Raw genomic sequence first — 22,186 nt, forward strand, 5'->3', positions numbered from 1 at the left:
TTTCCCAAGTTGCAACAGTGTTTGCTTATAAACCCATGTGCAAGGTAGCCATAGTGACAAAGATGGAGGCTAGGCGTGGGTTCAACAATATAGCCTTCCTTTTCTCAAAGGCTGACCTAGCTACCACCACCATGGAGTGCCATATCTGTTAATACCAGAACCCAACTATGAGGTTCTGAAAATACACCATTTCTTTGGAGCAAGGAATAGTTCACTCACCTGGTATGTTCATTATATCTGACTCCTATCATCATAAAGCATACAGAAATTGATTTCCCCAGAATAGATGAATATCTGTATATAAATTTGCTTTCTCTGTGACTATTCTTCTGCCAGCACCACCACCCATGGACCCATGGAATGTTTCTTTATAATCATATTATTCCACACAGCACTGCTTCTGACTATAGAACTAATTTCACAGCAAAAGCAATGCCATGCTGTGCTATTTCTTAAGGAATTCACCAGTTTTACCAGGCATTCCATCACCTAAAAGCAGCTGGCCTAATAAAATAATGGATTCACCACTGAAAATTCACTTGGGGTACTAGATGGGAGAAAACCACTCCTGAAGAGTTGAGGTCCTGTCTTGTAAAGACAGTATATGCTTTGAATCATTGACCAATATTTCTCCCCTGTGTGTTCTCTATGGGTGCTAGAAATAAGAGTGGAAATGGAATGGCTCCTTTCCCAATGACATCTTATAACCCACTTACATAATTATTTTTCCTGTCACTGTAATTTTAAAGTTGTCTTGTTTTTAGGTATTATTTTCCAAAGTAGAAGGACTGCTTCCACATGGATACATAGAAATATTGTATTGAATTGGAAGTTTAATTGAAGGATACTTTAGATGCTTTATGCCACTGAGCATAAGTATAAGAAAGCGGGATTCACTGGTTGATGTTATTGATCCTGATTATGAAGGTATGTTTGGGTTGCTGCTATACAGTAGTGTAGGAAAGACTATGCATGAAATTCAGGGCATTCTCTGGGGAGTTTTTATCTTTTATATATTCAGTAGTAAAATTTAATGGAAGGCTATAGAAATCAAAGAAAGGCAAAATCACTTGGAATTCGGATCCTGTAGGAATAAAAGTTTGGGTCATTCACTAGGTAAAGGGCACTGGCTAGCTGAGATACTGGCTGAAGGCAAATACAACATGTTATGAGTAGTGGAAAAATCATAAATAACAACTATGACATTATACCCTGTTATGGAAATGAGGTCTGCAGCAGCTATGCATATTTTCTTCCCTGTCTATTTTAGTTGTATTTTTGCATACTACCTAATTTATGTGTCTATGTATATACACATATTTTTATTTATTAACTAACCTCTTTTCCCATATCTCCTTTCTTATTATTTCATATAAGGATTCTCAAAAATATTTAATTTTATAATTTGGTTTTTAGTGTATAGAATATTCAGTACAGACTGTGACAGAATTTGAGAATCATATAACATCTCCCAGAAAGGGGTACTGTGACTATTAATCAGAAATCAGTATAAGGGCTTTTAGGGCTTTAGTTATCTCTTTTGGGGGACAGAATGAGAGAAACTTTGTTTGTAAAGAAAACAAAAAGCATAAGCATGGTATTGCTTTAATACGAAATTTAACCATGTGTTGGAGGGTGTGTGTGTGTTGATTCTAAATAACCAAGGAGTCGACTCTGCTAGTTATTAGCTAGTGTGTCTCAGCCCCAAAGATATCCCACTATGCTCCACTTTGTGCTCCAGGGGCAGAGACCCTGTAAACCGCATACCTCTTTTGTGAGCTGGATCCCTGACAGACACGGAAATAGACTGGAAGAATAAGGGACTTGCTCCCTCTTGTTTATTTCAGCAACTGCTCTTTACCCTAAGTATGCAGGAGAGTCCAGCCTTCAGCTTTTCACCAGCACTCCCAGAATCAGCGTCATCATTCCCTCTAAGAAGTTTTGACATAAGTTGGGCTGTATTTCCCCCTCAGAAGTCTGATACCTAGTTCTGTAAAATGCTGCCAACCTCCTGAGGCATCAGTACCAGCTGACTAGAGCCCCCTACTCAGAGGTCTGAGTTCCTGCTCCACGAGGACCTTCTTCTAATATTAACTAGCACCAGAATGAACAATGAACAACGTCCCCTCCTCGGAAGTCTGAGTCCAGTTCTGTGAAGGCCCACCAAAATATCTAATACCTCTAACCATTTCTTTATCTTTCCCCAGCCCTGGGGCTGGTACTGTTTCCTCCAGTTCTTATTCCTGTGTTCTTTTAGCTTCCTTTTCCACTTTTTAATTCTCTAATCTATTGTTTGTATTATATTCTCTCTGTTAAAGTAACTGGCACTGTTTGTTTTCTCTCCTTGAATCCTGACTGATACAGAGCATACACACACACACACACACACACACACACACACAAATCCCTACCATTTTTTATAATAAACTGTAAAAAATAAAGTTCTTCTTGCCTAATTAGTCAATTAGCCAAAAATTGGTTAATTCTTTTCATACAAAGTTAAGAAAACCCTAGTAATTATAGAGTATACTTTGAAGACATGAGATGTGGGACAGTATCAGAAATACTTGATGTGTATTTAGATTTCATGCATTTTACAGATGAAAACATACATTCACATACTCAAATTGTTCCAAACATACTTATAAGTTTTCCAATAACAGAAGCACACCTTATTAAAAAATCATATTTTTGCCTCGTCAGAGAGCTGGAGTCAGTAGGACATCAGGCAAACTGATTCCAACAGGTGGCAAGACATGCTGAGGAGAGACAGGGCATGTGACCTGTTTCAACTTTGGCAGAATATGAGAGGAAAGGGTAAAAGCCATTAAAATGGGTAAAAAGGAAACAACTGAAATTTTAGCAAGTTGAATAAGCTAGATGTGGGCTATGGAATAGTTTAGAATTCTTGAGAATCCAAGACACAGAAGAATACACTACTCATCAGGTCTTTTTCACGGGCCTCTACTAGATGCCCACGGGAAAGATTGGGAGGCAGAAAAGAAGACATGTTGGGCCTGCCTAGGTCTGTAGGTGAAGGAGGTGTACTGGAGGGGCCCGTTTGTGCTCTGGGCTGCATGAACACAGGGTGTTAATTGGCTGCTGGTGAGGGATAGGCGAAAAACCTGCTCAGATCAGATCTTCCTTTGATATGAAGAAAAGACATCAGCTGCTGGAAAATGGGAGGACACATTTGCACTGGCACTCTAGTCCCTGCCCTGTTGCCAGGCAAAGATTAGCTGCCTCTAGAAGATGACTAAGAATTCTGCCACCAAACTCTATGCTGTACTGATGCAAAACCCTATACTGTGCTGTACAAAACCCTACAATACGAATCTTTTTTTTAAAGATTCGATTTTTCCTTTTCCTCCCCAAAGCCCCCCAGGACATAGTTGTGTAGTTTTAGTTGTAGGTCCTTCCAGTTGTGGCATGTGGGACGCTGCCCCAGCATGGCCCAACGAGTGGCACCACGTCCACACCCAGGATTCGAACCAGTGAAACGCAGGCCGCCAAAGCGAAGCGTGTGAACTTAACCACTCAGCCACGGGGCCAGCCCCTACAATATGAACCTTAAATCTTGTTTTGCTGTCTTTATTCTTCCTGAGATTAAAGGGCTTTGCTGCTTCTTTTCTTGAGGGAAAAGCACTTTCCTTAAAAACTTCTTTTCTTTTGATAAATCTCCGTATCGTTCTCCTGATAGATTGCTCTGTATAAGGACATAGCTACAGAAACTCCTTTCATGACTGCCATTTTGACTTCTTGAATTTAGTAATATGTCTTTCCCGAGTTTCCAGCATATTCTCATCCTAATTGTTATTTCTAGATTATTGTGACATTTTGTACTCGACAATAGTTATTTTGGGCCTTCTTGACACCAGGATGGAAATAACCTTCGTATTGTACATCCTCGGTTTTCTGTTTTCTGTCCTGCCAATCCAATATGATGCAGAAATATTGTTCTGATATTTCCAGAAACCCTCATATCATCGAAAGTAGCTTAATAAAACAGTCATTTGATAAAAAGATGTTTTATGAATGATTTGACAAATGAGGTTCCCAAAATAACATTTCTTATAGATATTTTATACATCAGTCATCATTCTTTGATTAGTTTTTCCTTCGGGGAAAATATGAGATAATTTCCCCGAGAGAATGATCTTTTAGAATTGAAGCCATGTATCTTTTTTTCATAGTTTACTTTTTAGAACATTTCAGTGAGCTTGACTTTTAATGTTTCTTTCCTCTCATTTCTTTAGCAAATTTCCCTTAAATTATAAATTCAGTTATGTATCTCTGCTTGTTAAAGAAAAAAAGCTGTTTCAAAACACTCTTTTTCTTCATTCTTCTTCCTTTCAAATAATTTGCTGTGCCATCTCTCTATTTTATTTTGTCATCATGTTTTGAAAAGCTTGGTCTAATTTGACATCTGCAATTCTTATTCTGTTTTCATTCTACTACAGTTTTATTTTCCTCCTCCAGTCCTGATATGAGCTGAATCATGTCCCCCTCCTCAGATTCATACCTCGAAGTCCTAATCCCTAGGACCTCAGATTGTGACTGTTTTGGAAACAGAGTCTTTAAAGATGTAATTAAGTTAAAAAGAGGTCACTAGGGCGGGCCCTTATTCAATATGACTGGTGTCCTTATAAGAAGAGGAAATCAGGATACAGCCACGAATAGAGAGAAGACTATATGGAGACACTGGGAGAAGAAGGCCACATACAAGCCAAGGGGAGAGAAAGTAACCCTGCCGGCACCTTGATCCCAGACTTCTAGCCTCCAGAGCTCTGAGAAAATAAATTTCTGTTGTACTATGGTACTGTGGTGCTATGTTATGGCAGCCCTAGAAAACCAAGATACCACCTATAGATAATGTTTCTGACGCGATTACCAGTGACCTCCTAATGATGTAATGACAGAACTAGAAGATAGACTTTCAAGTAAGATGAATGAGTCAAAATCCTGTTTCGGTGAATTAATAGCTCTGAAACTTTGGGTAAATATTTAATCTTTCTAAGCCTCAGTCTTCAAACTTCTAAAAAGAGGATAATAAATACTTTTTTGTTTGTGGAGGAAGATTGACCCTGAGCTAACATCCGTTGCCAATCTTCCTCTTTTTGCTTGGGGAAGATTGTCACTGAGTTAACATCTGTGTCAATCTTCCTCTATTTTATGTGGGATGCTGCCACAGCATGGCTTGACGAGTGGTGCTAGGCGTGTGCCTGGGATCTGAACCTGTGAACCGTGGGTCGCCAAAGCAGAGTGCGTGAACTTAACTACTACGTCACCAGGCTGATTCTGATAAATACTTATTTTAAGGATTAAAAAAGATAGTTTATATGGATGTGCTTCACACAGTATTAAGCAGATAGTAATCAAACTTGTAGCACTATATTTCCTTCCTATTGTCCAACCAACATGTTTCTATAATTCAGCAGATCACCACTATATTGAATGATGTAAATTAAAGATGATGTATCTAACATTTTTTCTCAAATCTTTCCCATTCTTATCCTCCCAGGCAGCCCCTACCTCATTTAGAGCTGATGACTTCCCCTCATATCTTAATGAGAAAATAGATGTAATTGACCAGAACGCTCTAATTTTTCCATGCCAAGTTTACAAGTACACGTGCATCTACACTCTATCCTTTGTCTCTGTCCAGGAATAAAAGAAGACCTATCCCTAGTCATTGCAAAGGCCCACCTCTCCACCGGACTTTGGACCTCAAATCTCAAGACACTTGCTCTGGCAGGTTTCCTTTCACTACCACGTCTCTTCCTCTGTACTTTTTCATTTCCAATAGCGTACAAACATTCTTTAAAATCCTTTATCCTTAAAAATAATTAAAAAGTTCCAATTCCTTCTTTGACCCCACATCTCCTTTCCTCCTTCCCATTTCTTTGCTTGTTTTCTTGTCAAAACCTTTCAGAAGAGTTGTTTGGAACCAGCCAGTCTGGCTCCTGATGCTTCCAATTCTACAGAAACTGCTGCTCTCAGAGTCACAACTCCCCCCATGTTTTCAGACCCCAGACATACTTTTCTTCCTTTTGCCCATTGTGTTAAACTCTTAAGAGCACTTGATACATCTGTCCACTTCTTCATTCTAGAATTTTTTTGCATATATGGCATTTGTGACTTAATATCCTTGTTTCCGTCCTCCCTCATTGGCCAAGGATTCTCAGTCTCCCTTGCTAACTCATCTGTATCCATTCATCCTCTTGATGGGGCTTGCCAGACTGTTTGTGGCTTTTCTTCTCTATTTATACTCAGTCGCTGGGTGATCTCCTGAACTCCCCGGATGTGAAATAATGCCTATAGGCCAAAGATTATCAAATACATGTGTCCAACCTTATTCTTTCTTTTGAGTTCCATATTCTAAGATCCACACACTACTTGGCAGCCTCTCTTGGATTTATAATCACCATATCCAAAAAAGACTCTAATATATCCAAAAGAGAACACTTGATTCAGTTTTCTTTACTAAATTTATTACTTGTCTAGTGTTTTCTATTTCAGTAAACAGCCCCATTGTCTTCCCTAATGCTCCTAATCCTAGGAATCATCTTTGAGTCCACCTTTGTTTTTCTTTTTAGCGTCAGCTATATTTATATTATCATGTAGTCCATCGACACATCCTGTTACTTTTACCTCTGAAATACATGTGGATTCAGTCTTATTCCCAATAGCTCCATTGTTGCTGTCTGGTTGAAATCACTATCATCTCTCACTTGGATCACTGCAATAGAGTAATTCATGTTCCTACTAAAGTTCTTGCTCCAACAATCCATTTATCACAGCAGTCAGAATAACCTTTAACAATGTCAATCCTCTTAAAATTATTACAGTAACCTGATAAAATTGTTTTAATTCTTTCCACTGTACTTAGGCCTCTGTTGATTTCTTCAACCTCATCTTGCACCAGGTTGCCTTTGTTTACCCTCTTCAGCTTTGTTGGTCTCTTTGAGAAAAGCCGAGCTCTCTTCTGCCATAGGCGCTTTGAATTTGTTTTTCTCGCTTCCTGAAATATTTTCCCAAAAGAATTTTCTATGGCTGACTCCTCAAGAACCCAGTGTCAAGTTATAGCTCACTATCTCAGAGAAGTCAGCTATGACTAGCCTACCTAAATTGGAAACTTTCCAGATAATTCTTTATAAAATACATATTTTATATCACATCATAGTGCTTCATTGAATTTTGTGTGTATTTATTTCCCAGTTTACTTGTGTTTTCCCCTACTAGAATGCAAGCATCTTAATGGCAAGGACTTTGTCTGTCTTGTAATTGTGTGGTAAGAACTCTCGTATGTATTTATAAAAATATCATATTAATGATCAAAGCTACGACTTCAGATAGCTACTAATATTAGCAGAATTTTATGGCTGAGAAAAGGAAGGCTGAGGAGGAAATAAACAGCTTGCCAGAGATCACGTAGCTAGATGTAACAGCCTTGAAATTCAAAATGAGGTGTGTCTGACGCTAAAATCCAGAATCTTAATCACATGATTTATTGCGTCCCAGTCTCCTGATTTCTGGCCTGTTTTGTAGCCCTGTTCATCTCTTGGACCTGATATTTGGCGCTATCTCAGCAGTTCTGACCTCCGGCTGTCTAAATAATTATGGTGAGGACCTTTCCATAGTCACGCTGCTTCTGCCTTCCTCAGCTGAATACTCCCTGTCATGTTAAAAATTCCACTCTGTCTCTGGGGCTTCCTATCTTGCCCCACAAGACCTCGAAATGCTCTTCTCTCTACTTTGCAGAAAACTGTGTCCTTGGGCAGGTCACCCTCTCTGGGCTCCGATTTCCTTATTTGTAAAATGAGGTCTTGGACTGATCTTAAAACTCCCTTTCAGATTTAAAAGTTCAGCAAAAATGATGACCATTCATGTTTGTTCATCCTCTTTCATTGGGAGTTTTAAATTATCAATATTTTAATTTAAACAATTTAATTCCCCCAGCACTAAAACACATTAATCCTGCAAAGAGCTGGGAGATTTCCCACAGTGTAGGAGGACCATTCTTTAAGTTATTAGTTATAGTACATGGCTTCTTTGTCAAGTAACAGAGTGCAATTCAGTTCCCCTAGATTAATATTTTACTCCACAACAAAATGTTATTGAAACCCAGCAGACGGCTGCCTGCCTCAGAATTATCATTATATGACACGTTAGTCTAATGAGTATTTAATGAATGTCTCCCATGTGCCATGGTCTGTGTTAGATGCTTGGGCCTGTGCTAGATGCTAGAGATGATCAGTACATAGACCCTGTCTTCAAGCACCTCAAGATTCATGGGGCCGGCACAGTGACATCATGGTTAAATTCACACACTCTGCTTTGGCAGCCCAGGGTTTGGAGGTTCAGATCCCAGGTGCGGACATAGCACCACTCATCAGGCTACACTGTGGTGGCGTCCCACATAAAATAGAGGAAGATTGGCAAAGAAGTTAGCTCAGTGACAATCTTCCTCACAAAAAAATAAAATAAAATTCAGTGGGAGAGAGAGACAAACCTATGAATAAGTCTAATCAAAGCAGACTGGTCTAAGAGCTCAATGCAATGATGACAGCAACTGCAACATCAGCTGTGGGAATACGGATAAGTACAACTATAATGGTATAACTGCTCCTTGTTCTAGGGAATTAATTCTCCTGCTTTAGAAAACAAACGGGGAGCATTTTTAAAGCTTGTCACAATCCAACAGTATGAGAAAAAAACAAGAAACAGACAGGTCCTCCTCTGCCATCTGAATTCCTAGAGCAGACTTCTCTGGTTTCTGAGCTCACCTCCATCCACAACCCTGGGATTTCTTCCTTTCTGAGCAAGCTGCAGCCTTGCAATCACCAGCAAGCAAGCAATCTGCTCTTCATTCCTGAAGCTCCAGGGACCTGCCATGCTGCCATCCTTCTGCCTGGACTCTTTCTGAGCTGCCAATTTGGCAAATCACTTGGTCTGTGGGCATGTTGGTCAGGCAGCCTTCCTAGCATGATGGCCCATGGGAGGCTTGGGGAACAGAGAGGAGGGGAAGCCTCATTGACAAATACAGCCAGGAAGTCACTCCAAAAGATGTAATTAATCTGTAGCTGAGGAGTGAGGCAGGCTCACCATCCCTGGAATGTTTTGCTTCAGGTTCTACCCAGCCAAGATTCCCATGCACTCAAGAGACAGGCAGCTGGAGAATTGATGAGGAATTGTCCATACTGGAGAGCACTCAGAAAACGGAGAGGAAAGAACAAAAGCATTGTGGCTGCTTTTTAAAAGTCCCTTATACTCTCTGTATAAGAACTTGTTTTTGTATAATGCATTATAGTTTATACAGTGTAAACTCACATTCCTATGAGGAAGGTGGTAATGTTACTGCCATTTTATAAGTGAAGAAACTGAGGCTGGGAGAGGATTGGTAACCTTCCCAAGGTCACATAAGTATCACAAAGCAGAGCCAGGATGTACTCCCAGGTCCTCTGACTCCAGGTCTCATGGTTCTTCCACTAGAGGACTTCTCTTCCACACTTAGAACCCAGAATCTAGACAGTGAGCTCCTAGAGGGTGGGGGTCCCTCATGCCTTCTCCACCTCCATCTCAGTTCCTGAGTCAGTGCCTGCCCAGTCAGGCTGATTGATAAGAACGCTGCGCCCACCCGAGGGGAGTTGAAGTATCAGTTAAACTGATTCCTTAAGCTTCTGGGCACTCCGAATGGCAAACCTCCCCACTCCAAATTTGAGGCCCAGTTTTTGTTCCCTTTCATATCCCCTGCCACCTGCTGGTCCCTCCTCCCCTGCCAGCTTGAGCTTGCTGAGTTTTTTACCGACTTGTTCTGCTTGGACTGGCCTCCTGCTCCAGAAACTATGCTGCTTGACTAGTGCTCAAAATAACCACTGACACTGGCAGCTCCTGCTCCTCTGTTGGGAAAAAAGGATACTCTCTCTCTTTCTCTTTCTCTTTCTTCCGTTATATCTCCCTAAATCCTTTATGAAGCAGCATATAGTTAAAGGTTAAGAACACTTAAAGGGTTCCTATCCTGACAGGTTACTTAGCCTCTTTGTGTTTTGGTCTATTTGTCCACGAGATGGGGATGAAAATGGCACTTAAGTGGTAGGATTGCCATGCGTGTTAAATGAGTCAATCCATACGATGCACTCAGCATTTGGTGCACAGTAAGCACTCAAATATTACCTATATTTTTAGTATTTCAGCATTGTTTTAACTATTGTCTATTTCTTGAAGTTTCTTTTAACCTCACATTTCTCTGCCTTTCTTGTTTCGTTCCCTATGAATTGAATGTTTTTTGTTTTTGCTGAGGAAGATTCATGCTGAGCTAACATCTGTTGCCAGTCTTCCTCTGTTTTGTATGTGGGTCACCACCACATACATGGCCACTGATGAGTGGTATAGGTCTGTGCCTGGGAACTGAACCCATGCTGCCAAAGCGGAGTGTGCCAAACTTAACCACCAGGCCGTGGGGCCAGCCCCTGAATTGAATGTTTTACTCCTAAACTTCACAAGCCAAAATCCTGCTCATTCTTTATAAAGGCACCAGTCATCAGAGTATTCCAAACAACAGAATCTAACAACTATTCACTGACTATCACTCTGCCAGGCTAGGTGCTGCAGACCCAGGGATCGAAGAGGACAGTTCTCATGGTCCTTAGCTCCTTGATGCTTTTTTCTTCCCTCTCACGTACCCTAGCCTATTAAATCACTATTACTGCAGAGGCTGGCCCTGTGGCTTGGTGGTTAAGATTGCAGGCTCCACTTCACCGGCTCGGGGTTTTGCTGGTTGGGCTCCTGGGCACATACCTAGCACCGCTCATCAGGCCATGTTGAGGTGGCATCCCACATAGCACAACTAGAAGGCCCTACAACTAGAATATACAACTATGTACTGGGGGGCTTCGGGGAGAAGAAGAAGAAGGAAAAAAAAAAACAAAGAAGATTGGCAACAGATGTTAGCTCAGGTGACAATCTTAAAAAGAAAACCACTATTACTGCAGAAGTTACACTTTGTTTTATGTTACTTAATTATTCACCTATCTGGACTGGGAGGCATTAGGTAGGGGAGAAATAGTATTTAGTGACTTCTGCACCTTGATGGCCTAAGGTAGCACATAACATAGGGAGTATTTAATTCAATTAACAGATGAATGAATGCATGCACGCAGAGGAGTGCTTGCTTTTGTCCACATGAGCCCTTCTTGAGTGATTAGGTGTGAAGGAAAAGGAAGTATTTCTACAGCCCTCTTTCTGTTGCTCTGACACTCATCCACAGCACACCACCCAACACCAAAGCTCCTCTTCCTCCCTGAGGAAGCCACATGCATCACGGCTCCTGATTCCATTGCTAAAACATCAGCTTTGCCTGATGGATGTTCTAGTGTTAGATTGGTTTAAAGTTTCAAATTCCTGTCTTTAGCATGCCCTAAATCCGATCTTCTTGGAGAAACAGAATAAACAACACTCCAACCTATTCTTTCCTCAGGCAGATCACTCCTCAACTCTGTCTCCTTGCCAGAAAGTTTTTTACAAGTCTGAAAACAGCTAGAGTCCCTTGTCAGACCTTAATCTGAATAGCAGGGAAAAACAATTTTAACTATGAATTGGACTTATCCATTTGTCAGTTACCTATTAATCATAACTAAAAGCATGATTAAGCTGTCACTAAGAAATCCACAAAAGCCCTGTAATTGTACTAATGCATTCGACTGTTATTTCTTCACACACACACAAAAACACACAAAAACATGATCCAGAGTATTCTAAAGTCCAGAAAGGACTTGGGAGCTTTAGATCAATCTGTTTTTTTTACAGATAAGAATTCTGAGGAACAAAAAGATAAAGACTCTTAAACCATGAACAAAAGATTGAATAAGAAGGACCACATAAAAACGCTTAACTTCTGAATAGCGAGAGACATAGCAGTAAAACTTAAAAGATAATTAACCACGGAACAATTTTCAGCAAAGCTTCCAGACTAAGACAGACTAGGAAGAAGGACCTGGCCACCCACTTCTGAAAGAATTGACCCTGAAAACCCTGTGACCAGCAGAGGAACATTGTGGTAGCACCTGAAGGTGAGAGGATGGGACAAAGAGACTGGGCAGAGTTCTGCTCTGCTACACACAGGGTCCCGAGAGTCAGAAAGGATTCGCCCTCACTGACAGCAAACATCCTTGTGCAGATTTTTGTGTGGACATATGTTTTCAACTCCTTTGGGTAAATACTAAGGAGGACAATTGCTGTATAGTATGGTAAGAGTATGTTTAGTTTTGTAAGAAGCTACCAAACTGTCTTCCAAAGTGTTTGCATCATTTTGCATTCCCGCCAGCAAGGAATGAGAGTTCCTGTTGCTTCACATCCTCACCAGCATTTGGTGTTGTCAGTGTTCCAGATTTTGGCTATGCATATAGTTGTGTATCTCATTGTTTTAATTTGAATTTGCCTCATGACATATGATAGGGGTATCTATTCTTATGCTTACTTGCCATTGCATATGTTCTTAGGTGAACTGTCTGGTAAGGATTTTGACCCATTTTTTAATCAGGTTCATTTTCTTATTGTTGAATTTTAAGAGTTCTTTGTATATGTTGGATAACAATCCTTTATCAGATGTATGTTTTGCAAATATTTTCTCCCAGCCTGTGGATCGTCTTCTCAATTTCTTGACACACAATGGAATTCTACAAAGCTTTTAAAAGGAAAAGGCTAGATCTGCAGATACTGATGCAGAAACACAAGAACAGAATGCTAGAGTGAGACTTCTCTTATTTTGTTAATTTGTTCCTTTCTCTACTTTTCTGAATCTTCTAAGCTTTTTCTGGATGGTAGAAGAGGTTTTAGGTAATTTATCCCAATTTGCTCTTTTATAGTGCCTTCATTTTAAGTTAAAACAAAAACCAGAAACTAAAATATTTTAATGTAGTCTTTCAAGGAAGTCTTTCAAAGAAGCTAAGAACATATCAGGTCCCTCAAATCTCATCCTGCCTTTCTCGCTACTTGCTTATGGGATGCTGTTCTCCATCTGGCTAAATATTTTAGTTTCCTTAACATGCTTTATTCTAGCTTACGATTTGCCTATTTTGTTCCCAAGTTGCCTCACCTTCCTTGTCATATCCGTAATTTCTCCTCATCTCCAAAAATCCATCCAAGTGTAGTTTTTTCTAGAAAGCATTTAATTTTCAGGGTAGAGTTAAGCTCTTCCTTTCTGGATTCCAATAGCGCTCATAATTCTTTTACAGGCTGTACCATGTTGTTATGATTATTAATTTTTTATGTCTTTTTTGAAAGCCTGTAAGCATCTGGAGGGCAGGATTTTTTATCCAACTCAATAAATAAACAAAAGCATAGTGTCTTGCATGGTATCTGGAATGTAGTAAAAACTTAAAATGTTTGATGAGTGAATTAATTTTTAATGAAAATGATTTACCCTCAAGATAAGAGCCGTCAGAAGGACACTCATATTTCAGCTCCTCGAGGAATATGGTGGATACAGTGGTGAAGAACATGACTCTATAGTAAGACTGCGTTATTTAGCTCTCAGCTCTGTCCTTTACTAGCTATATAATCTTGGGCCAATTATTGAATCTCTCCATCTCTCTTTTTTACCCTATAAAGTATGGATAATACTAGAATCTATATTATAGACTCGGTGTGGATTACATGAAATAAAACATGTAAAGAGTTTAGAATAGTGCCTAGAACATAATAAAAACTAAATATATATTATGTTTTAATATTATTATATTAGCTCCACTCTCTGATTTTTTCTTAAATGGCAGAGAGAATTGGAATTAGCTTATGTCTTTATTGGGTCAACATTGGTATATTTTGATGGCAGACTAATTGGCCACTGGAACCCTATCACTTTCTCTGCATATGAGTCTTGATGTTTATTTCCTTGTTTTGGATGCCAAGCTTCCATTTTCTTCTTCAGTTCATACTTCTAGGCTGTGATTTGTTTCAATGAGATAGGAATTGTGTTCCTGATCCTTGAATATCCGTCCTTGTCTTGTAGGCCTGCTGCTCTCCAGGGCTCAGCTCGTATATCATCCTGTTTTTATGTAGCTTTCTCAGAATGTCTCTCATGATTGTACATGAATCATAATGTGCTAAAGTTGATTGCTTGTTTATATTTACCACTAGACTATGCTTTTTCAGACTGGTGATCCTGTCTCATTATTCTGTTTCTTTAGTGCCTAGAACCAGGTTTGATGGTCTAGAAACATGCTAAAATCTTAACACGTGTTCATAACATTGGGTGATTATTACATTTTGCTTTCAAGACTTACACAAAAAATTCCTTCACTTAAAATGACTTCTCTGTAGTTCCTTTTATAGCTATGATAAATGTAATTTGCTAAGGTTTTTTTCAATCATTTATTTATTTGATAGAAATTAACTATACATCTACTAATTATATGCTAGACAAAACACTGTGAGAAAAACAAATATAATACAATGCATGGGTCCTGTCATTATGTAGCTGACAGCTTACTAGGAGAAACAAATCACAAATGAGTAACACAATCAATAAGAATGATATAAATAATGCGTCCAAAACAGAAAGTAGAGAGAGAATATGGTATGAGTTAATAGATGGGTGCAGTGGTGTGCTGACCATTATTTTACTAACCAGATGTCAGAATAAAAACCTCGATTTGTAGCATTTGACAATTTCAAGGTATAAATAGTCCTACCATGGCTGATTTCAAGCTACAGCTTGAGGTCATGGAAGCAAAGTTGGGAAATGATGTACACATTAGATCTTTCTAGCCTGTGTGGGCTGGTTCCAGCACACTCTGGATGGGAGAGATGGTTATAGACAGGAATGGTCTGGGCAAACTTTATGGAGGTAGTAAAAATTGAAGCTAGTCTTGAAGATTGGATAGAAATGAGATAAGTCAAGGAATATATGTTACAGGTTTGGAGAATGGTAAAGCAATGCATACAGGCAGGAATAAATGTGGGATCTTCTGGCAAATATACTCCGCACAAAGTACATGCTCAATAAATATATTTGTGAATAATTGAACGGCAGTGAATAAACCATCTGATTGAAGAAATGAGTCTCTGTAAGAAGAGACTTGAGAGGAAAGTTCAGGTGCCACAGAATACACAGAGTCCACAGGCCTCTATCTTTCTTTATAACGACGCTTCTTCCTCCTGTCCCTCCCCAGAATCTTCATTAGCTTGGCTGTGTAGGCTGAATGAGAAATTACTTTGACAAATTTTTGAGTTATTTTAATAATCATACAGAGATTTAATAGTAAGATAGGAATAGCAGAAGATTCTAAGAGGACAGAAAATTTTAATTTGCAAAGGTGGTAGAGTGGCTTCTAAAAGCCATACATCTACATAATGGCTTTATCTGTGTTAAAAATGACTCTAGACATTGACTTCAATTGTAGTATTTTCCATAAATATAAATATATTTATAAACATATTATTTATAAATTTTTTCTCTTATCTGGTATAGAAACATGGAATTTGGTAGTTTGGCAGGGTTCAGCAAGCTTTTTCTGTAAAGGGCCAGAAAGTAGGTATTTTCTACTTTGTGGGCCATATGGTTTTGGTCACAAGTTCTCAACTCTGCTATTGCAGTGTGAAAGCCATAGAAAATATGTAAATGAATGATTGTGGCTGTGTTCCAATAAAACCTTGTTTACAAATAAGGAAAAAGATTTGGCCTATGAACCATAGTTAGCCAATTCCTTGCCTAGGGCATGGTGGCGTCTAGGAAATCTAGAATTCTTTAAAGTTCATGAAACAACACTAAAGATCAAAAAATGCCAAAAATTTACAAGGACAATGCAAAATAAAACTGACTTGGTAAAAAGAATTCAATCTATCTTTTCTGGTGAGAGGTTCTTTCCAACCCTCTTCCTCCCTCCTTTATGTATGGGTATAGGTAGTTAGGATGCTATGTTGCAATCACAGTTTTGATGCTTATGCATTTGCTTAAAAACTGATTTCTGAATAAAACCTGACTTGGGATATTACTTAACTACTATAATATTAGAGTTGCCTGAAGGCGATAACAATCCGCCCAATAATGTCTCAGGCTCATGGTCACTTTCTTACTTGATATTATGTCCATGTTCCTGGGAACACAAGTGAGATGGAGATGGTGATAAGAGGAGTAAAACAACTAATTTTCAATTTCGGTTTCCTTATCTTTAAAACAGGAAAAATAGAACCTGTTATATTTACCAAACAGAATGACAGTATTATCTTAATGGCAGGTATAAATCTGTGCCCTTTATTTATTAGCTGTTGTAAGAAAATTATATTAGAGGAGACGAAAAGAGAGCCCTACATTTGTGTGTCCGGATTTGATGCTTTATTTCCTTTTCTCTTCTTGAAGAATTCCAGAAACAAACAGCTGACCTTCCTCCATGCTTTCCTTTCTGCTATCATCACCTATAATTAGGTCTGAAATCTATGTGGCTAAGACATTGCACATGTAATGAAAGAGGGTTAATAAGGGGAAAGAAAGGTCCGGGAGAATTAAATTGCATTAAACAAGATGGTTGGGCCATAGCGCATCCTGTCTGGAGAATTAATCATGAAATGCTCAGGCCAATGACTGAGATTGAAGACTATGTCTGCTTATATGTGAAGGTCTGAGGTTGGAAAAGAAATAACAATAACATTGCCAGAGAGAAAAAAATATAGTGATGAGAGATGGAGTAGATTAATGCCCTACCCAGGTGGCCTTAGATCCCTCACACCAGCTGTGTATGCCCACCTCCTTGATTCTACATGCGTTACTCCTAACCACATGTGTCTGCAACCTTCAGAAGATTGCCCGTGCACACTGGAGCTTCATACCCTGTCTGGAATGGGCTCGTGCCTGGGAGCTTCCCAACTCCTACCTCAGGGAACCCTCTAGCCAAAGGCTGTTTAGTATGGGAGTACAGTAACGGTTCCTTTGTCTTAAGGCAAGAGAAATTGAGGGATACTTCACATTCTCCCACGATCTGCCTGAGTCTGGGACTTCAAGTGAAATTGTATTGTACTCTCATTTGGCTTCTTCCTCCTTCTCCTGCTTTACCCATTCTCTTGCTGGTTTCTCTCGCATAAAACATCTGCATCCAAATCCTTAGTTGGGGTCTGTTTCTGGGAGAACCCGATCTGAGACAATAGACTACCGTAATTCCTTAGCTTCTATGTAATAGCTAAAGTCACACTACATTTAACACCAATAAGCACATAATTTATGAAGAAGGTTAACCAACCTGTCAACAAACGCATGGTGAAGAAGAAAAAGAGGGTCGTTGGCAGATCCCTGTACCTGAGAGATCGTTCCATTCATATAGATGTGCAAGCCATTGTGCATACTGCTTCGAAAGGCGTCTGCTATCCCCGTAAATGGACTAGCAAATCCTGTTAGTAGAAAGAAAATTGAAAAAAAAATTTAGTTTGACTTAATGATTGAAAATCTAAGTGATTATCTTAGTTGGTTTACAACTGCAATTGAAAGCTTAATTCAAAGCAATAAAATCAATAATAAAATTCATTCTGCATTGGGATTCTTTACATTCTGGATATCCAATGACAATTTAATAAATCTTTGTGGAATTGAATGGTGTTAGCCTGTGTACGATGGGCTGATTAACCAGATGGAATAGGCTGAGCCAATTTGTGCTCCCTCCTGTTGCTTCTGCCTATTATTCCTCTTTTAGATAGGGAGAAGTATAAGACTTTTTTAATACTAATCAGCACAGCCACTCTCACTTCAATCAGTAACAGCACTTAGAGCAGATCTTTCCAGGTTGTTATGTGTCCCCTTGGTTTCCGGTTCGGGTGGTGACTTAATTTTGGTTTCTGGTTCCAGAAAAAGCATAAAATTTGTAACCTTCCACATTACAATTCATCTTCAACAGTCTGGGAGACTTCAGGGCATAATGTGTTTGATTTTGCAAAATATTAATTTCAAAGTTAATCAGAACTCCATTAAAGGGTTCCACTCATTGCATCCAGAATACTAATTTACAATAATAGCTATTATTTTCTGAATGTTAATTACGCTAAATGCTTTCGTGACATATGTTCACCAATCTTTACAGAAACTCTGTCGATTAGAAATTATTATCCCCATTGGAAAGAAGACAAAACTGAGGCTTAGAGAAGTTCTGAGTTTCCCAAGGCTACGCAGTTAGTGGTAGAGTTGGGATTTTAACCCATGTCAATTAAGGTCAATTAAGGGTCAAGATCTGAGCTCTTGATATTTTGTGTCCTCTCTTGAGTACTCCCTGGGAAGAGGTAGAGAAAATACCATTTCAGGGTCCATTCAGGCAAAACATACAACTTATGTAGAACTCACATTCAGAACCAGACAGAAAAGTCAGAGTAACAAAGTTAAATCATAAGCAGGAACCAAACAGGGGAAAAATGGCCGAAGGCACATTATTGAATTTCAGAATTTAGAAATAGCAAGCAAGCAGAAACTGTGAGTAAGATTATAATAATAACAATTTTTAAAAGGTAGGATAGACACAGTGAAGGCATTACAATTTGGACAGGTGAGGTTGAGCTACATTCTATACAGTTAGGATTATTTTGTTGTCAACGTCTTCATTTTTAAAGGTGCAGCTCTTGACTTTTGCATTTGATGCTTTGTGCTGTCCCACCATTGTGGCTCCTAGTACTTCTGCCTCCTCAGCCTGGGATTTTTCCCTCCTTTTGACCTTTTTGTGTGCAGTCTTGGAGACCATACCAAACCTCGCTCTCTCCGGTCGCTTAGCCTAAGAACATGCACTTCCCTGCCTCTGAACTCTCTTGTCTATGACAACTTTCATGATTATGTACACATGACACTTACTGTGTCAGGAAGTGTCCAAGAGCTGGACATGATTAATTTCATATACCCTTCAGAATGATCCTGCAAATTAGGTACCTTTATATAGACTTGGAAAAAGGAGCTTAGAGAGGTCAAGTAACTTATCTAAGATTAAAAAGCAAATAAGAGGAGTTGAGATTGAAACATGAGGGTGATTTATTCTAGAGCTTCAGGTCTTAAATGAAATGGTTTACTGCCTTTCCTATGTAGCAATAAATCACATATCATGGAGGACAAACTTCTGTACAACAATGTCTTTAGGCTTTTATCCTTGAGTAGTACCAAATGAAAGTTTTAAAACCACATTTTATGTATGCTCTCACCTATTTTAAGTAGATTATGAATTATTTTAATCATAATTGTAAATAGTTTCAGAGGATATAATTTCAGGGTTATTGCAAATAGCATAAATTTAGAAAAAAAATTTAATATCACTTAAAAAAATGTATTCACCTTATTTACCATCATCCATATCAAAAATACCTAAACAAACTTTATTGTAGTCTGAAATTTTATGAGATTCTCTTTTTTCACTTGATCTCATGTTTTTATTCAATTTTCCCATAGAGTTATACCTAAATGTCAAAGAAGTTATAGTTGAAAGATTAAAAAAAATTTTTATATCAGCCTATCCTACTTTCCTGCAAAAAAAATAGGTATAAAAATAAAAATTACTTTTTAAAAATTTCATGTGACCATTAATCTATCTTCTGCATTAAATTATCCTTAAAAAGTTTAGTAATAAACAACACAGTAAAATCACATAAATATATAAATATTTTGTAAAATAATTATTAAATTACAAAAGTAAAATTTTATTGAAAATTCATTTCTTAATAATATTGAGGAAAGGTTAATTAAAAGTTCATTCAGATATCCATGGATGAATATTATTCATTGCTAGAAAGGATAAAATTTGGCATAAATTCTATTGTAAATTTTAAAAAATAAATTTAAGTCCTGAGAAAACTTTGCTCTCATAAATAACTACAGGAAAGTGAAAAGATTTTTTATAGTAATGTGATTTAATTATTTGAACTCCTTTTTAGTTATATATGCCAAAAATGACATAGTTTCATCATCAAAATAATCTGATCTATCAGCTGATAACTCAATCAGGAATTCTTTAATAAAAATAATCTTATAAATTATTAGTTTATTTAGAAACCAGCTAACGTGCAAGATGTTTTCTACCTGGTCATTAAAGTCAATCCCTTTAGCAATGCTGACACCAATATTTTGAATTCTCCACTTGTTTAGCACTTTGTAAGTTTTTTTTTTTTAAAGATTGGCACCCGAGCTAACAACTGTTGTCAATCCTTTTTTTTTTTTCAGCTTTTTTCTCCCCAAATCCCCCCAGTGTATAGTTGCATATCTTTTTAATTGTGAGTCCTTCTAGTTGTGGCACGTGGGACGCCACCTCACCATGGCCTGATGAGCGGTGTCATGTCCGAGCCCAGGATCTGAACCGGTGAAATCCGAAATCCCCAGCCGCCAAAGCGGAGCACGTGAACTTACCAGTGGGCCACGGGGCCAGCCCCCTGCACTTTGTAAGTTTTTACCCCTTCTGGGAAGGCACTGTGTTGAGAATGGATTCAGCAGAGATGAGAGGGGTGCCTTCCTTCTGAAAACTCAGAGAAGGGAGATTCTGAAAGGGGCGGTTTAAGGAGAATCTTCAGGAGCCTTCTCAGATTCATTCTAGAAAAGAAATACTTGGGAAGAGGACCTAGAAATAAACTTCCTTCAAACTCTCTGGGCCAGGTACCCTTTAGAGAGCCTTAGAGAACCCGCTGTAGTGTGTCCATCCCAGTTTGAAGATACTGCTGTAGAGAAAAGACTTTCAGAGCTAAGCAGATCTGGGTTTAAGTTCTATATTACTGGCCGAAAGTATGATCTTTGTCAAGTTAGTTCTCTTTTTTGAGCCTCAGTTTCTTCATTGGTAAGAGAAGAAATAATTAAGCCCATCTCTAGGATTCTGGTGAGCATTAGTTTTGATAGCAAGAGTGAAACACCTAGTATAGAATCTGGTGCAAAATGGATGCTTCCTGAGGAGTAGCTATCATTTCTATAAGCTCATTGCATTTGATAAATGGGCACTCATCATGAGAACTACTAAGCAAAAATATGGGGCACTTCCACTGCAGAAAAGCCTCCTTACCACAACTCCCCATCATAGGACCCATCTCAATGCCAGGCATCTCTCCGTTGAGCTGAACTCCTTTGCTCTACAGAAACCTGCCTGCTGTTTGCCCTCATCCAAACATTAGGTGCTCCTAGGTGAACCTAGAAAGTAGGATTGCCATTCTAGGAATGTTTTCAGCAAGCCTAGTGTTTCTTTACTCACTTCTTTTGCTAACTTGCCAGATGTTGCATCTGGGAAAGCCTCTTAATGTTATTAAGGAAGGACATTCAAATAAGAAGACATGGTGTTTGTCAGAATACATTGTGATATGTGCTCAGAAATAGTTCAAGGGTCCAGGTGGAACAAGTACCCAGCCTCTTTGTGTTATGTGCCAGATTGTTAATGTAGACAAACTGATTATAGTAACAATTTTAAATGAACTAAGCATTTGTTGTCTCTTCAAATAGACTGGATATGTCTCAGAAGTAGAAAGCAAGTCCTTGGCTTTGATTTTGCACAGTCAAAAGCCAAGCCTTGCACATCTTTGTATTTATTTATTTATTTATTTATTTAGAGCAAGATTAGCCCTGAGCTAACATCTGCCACCAATCCTCTTCGTTTTCCTAAGGAAGATTGGCCCTGAGCTAACATCTGTGCTCATCGTTCTTTACTTTATACGTGGGGCCTGCCACAGCAAGTCTTGACAAGCAGTGTGTAGGTCCGCACCTGGGATCTGAACCGACAAACCCCAGGCCGCCAAACCAGAATGTGCGAATTTAACCGCTGCGCCACCAGGCTGGCCCCACCTATATCCTTCCCTTATGCCGTGCTATAGAGATTGGGGATAGGAAAGATGCATTTCCCTCCGCACAATCTATACGAGACCTTCAAAGAGCTCTACTCTGCTACCTGTTAAGTGATAAAATAGAGAAAAATGTCATGGATGTGAATAACACAAAAATGTAAATAAATTATTTTCTGTTTACTTCTTCATCCAACTCATTTTTGGGCTGGTAAATCACCTTAAAACAATAAGAAACGATTGCACCAGCATCAGTAGCTTCTCTTGCTGCTATTTTATTCTCTTTTGGAAGAGCAAATCAAGGAGGAAATTGTAGGCACCAAACAAGAATAATTTATATATCAAGCCTAAATATCGTTCACGTGCGTGATCTCATTTGAAACTCAGGGCTACTTGTGATATGAATATTATTATGGTCCCAATTTTA

The 22,186-nt window shown here is 38.8% G+C and overlaps 1 protein-coding gene across 1 annotated transcript in view; it reads right to left on the reverse strand.

Moving 5' to 3' along the window:
- TYR (tyrosinase) overlaps positions 1-22,186 on the reverse strand; it is a 91,916-nt gene that overhangs the window by 37,666 nt on the left and 32,064 nt on the right. The window contains exon 3 of the mRNA XM_008515326.2: positions 17,232-17,379. Coding sequence (XP_008513548.2) covers positions 17,232-17,379 — 148 coding nt within the window. The remainder of the gene's footprint in view (positions 1-17,231; positions 17,380-22,186) is intronic.

This window comes from Equus przewalskii, chromosome 6 (assembly GCF_037783145.1).
Source record: "Equus przewalskii isolate Varuska chromosome 6, EquPr2, whole genome shotgun sequence".
Classification (NCBI taxonomy): Eukaryota; Metazoa; Chordata; class Mammalia; order Perissodactyla; family Equidae; genus Equus; species Equus przewalskii.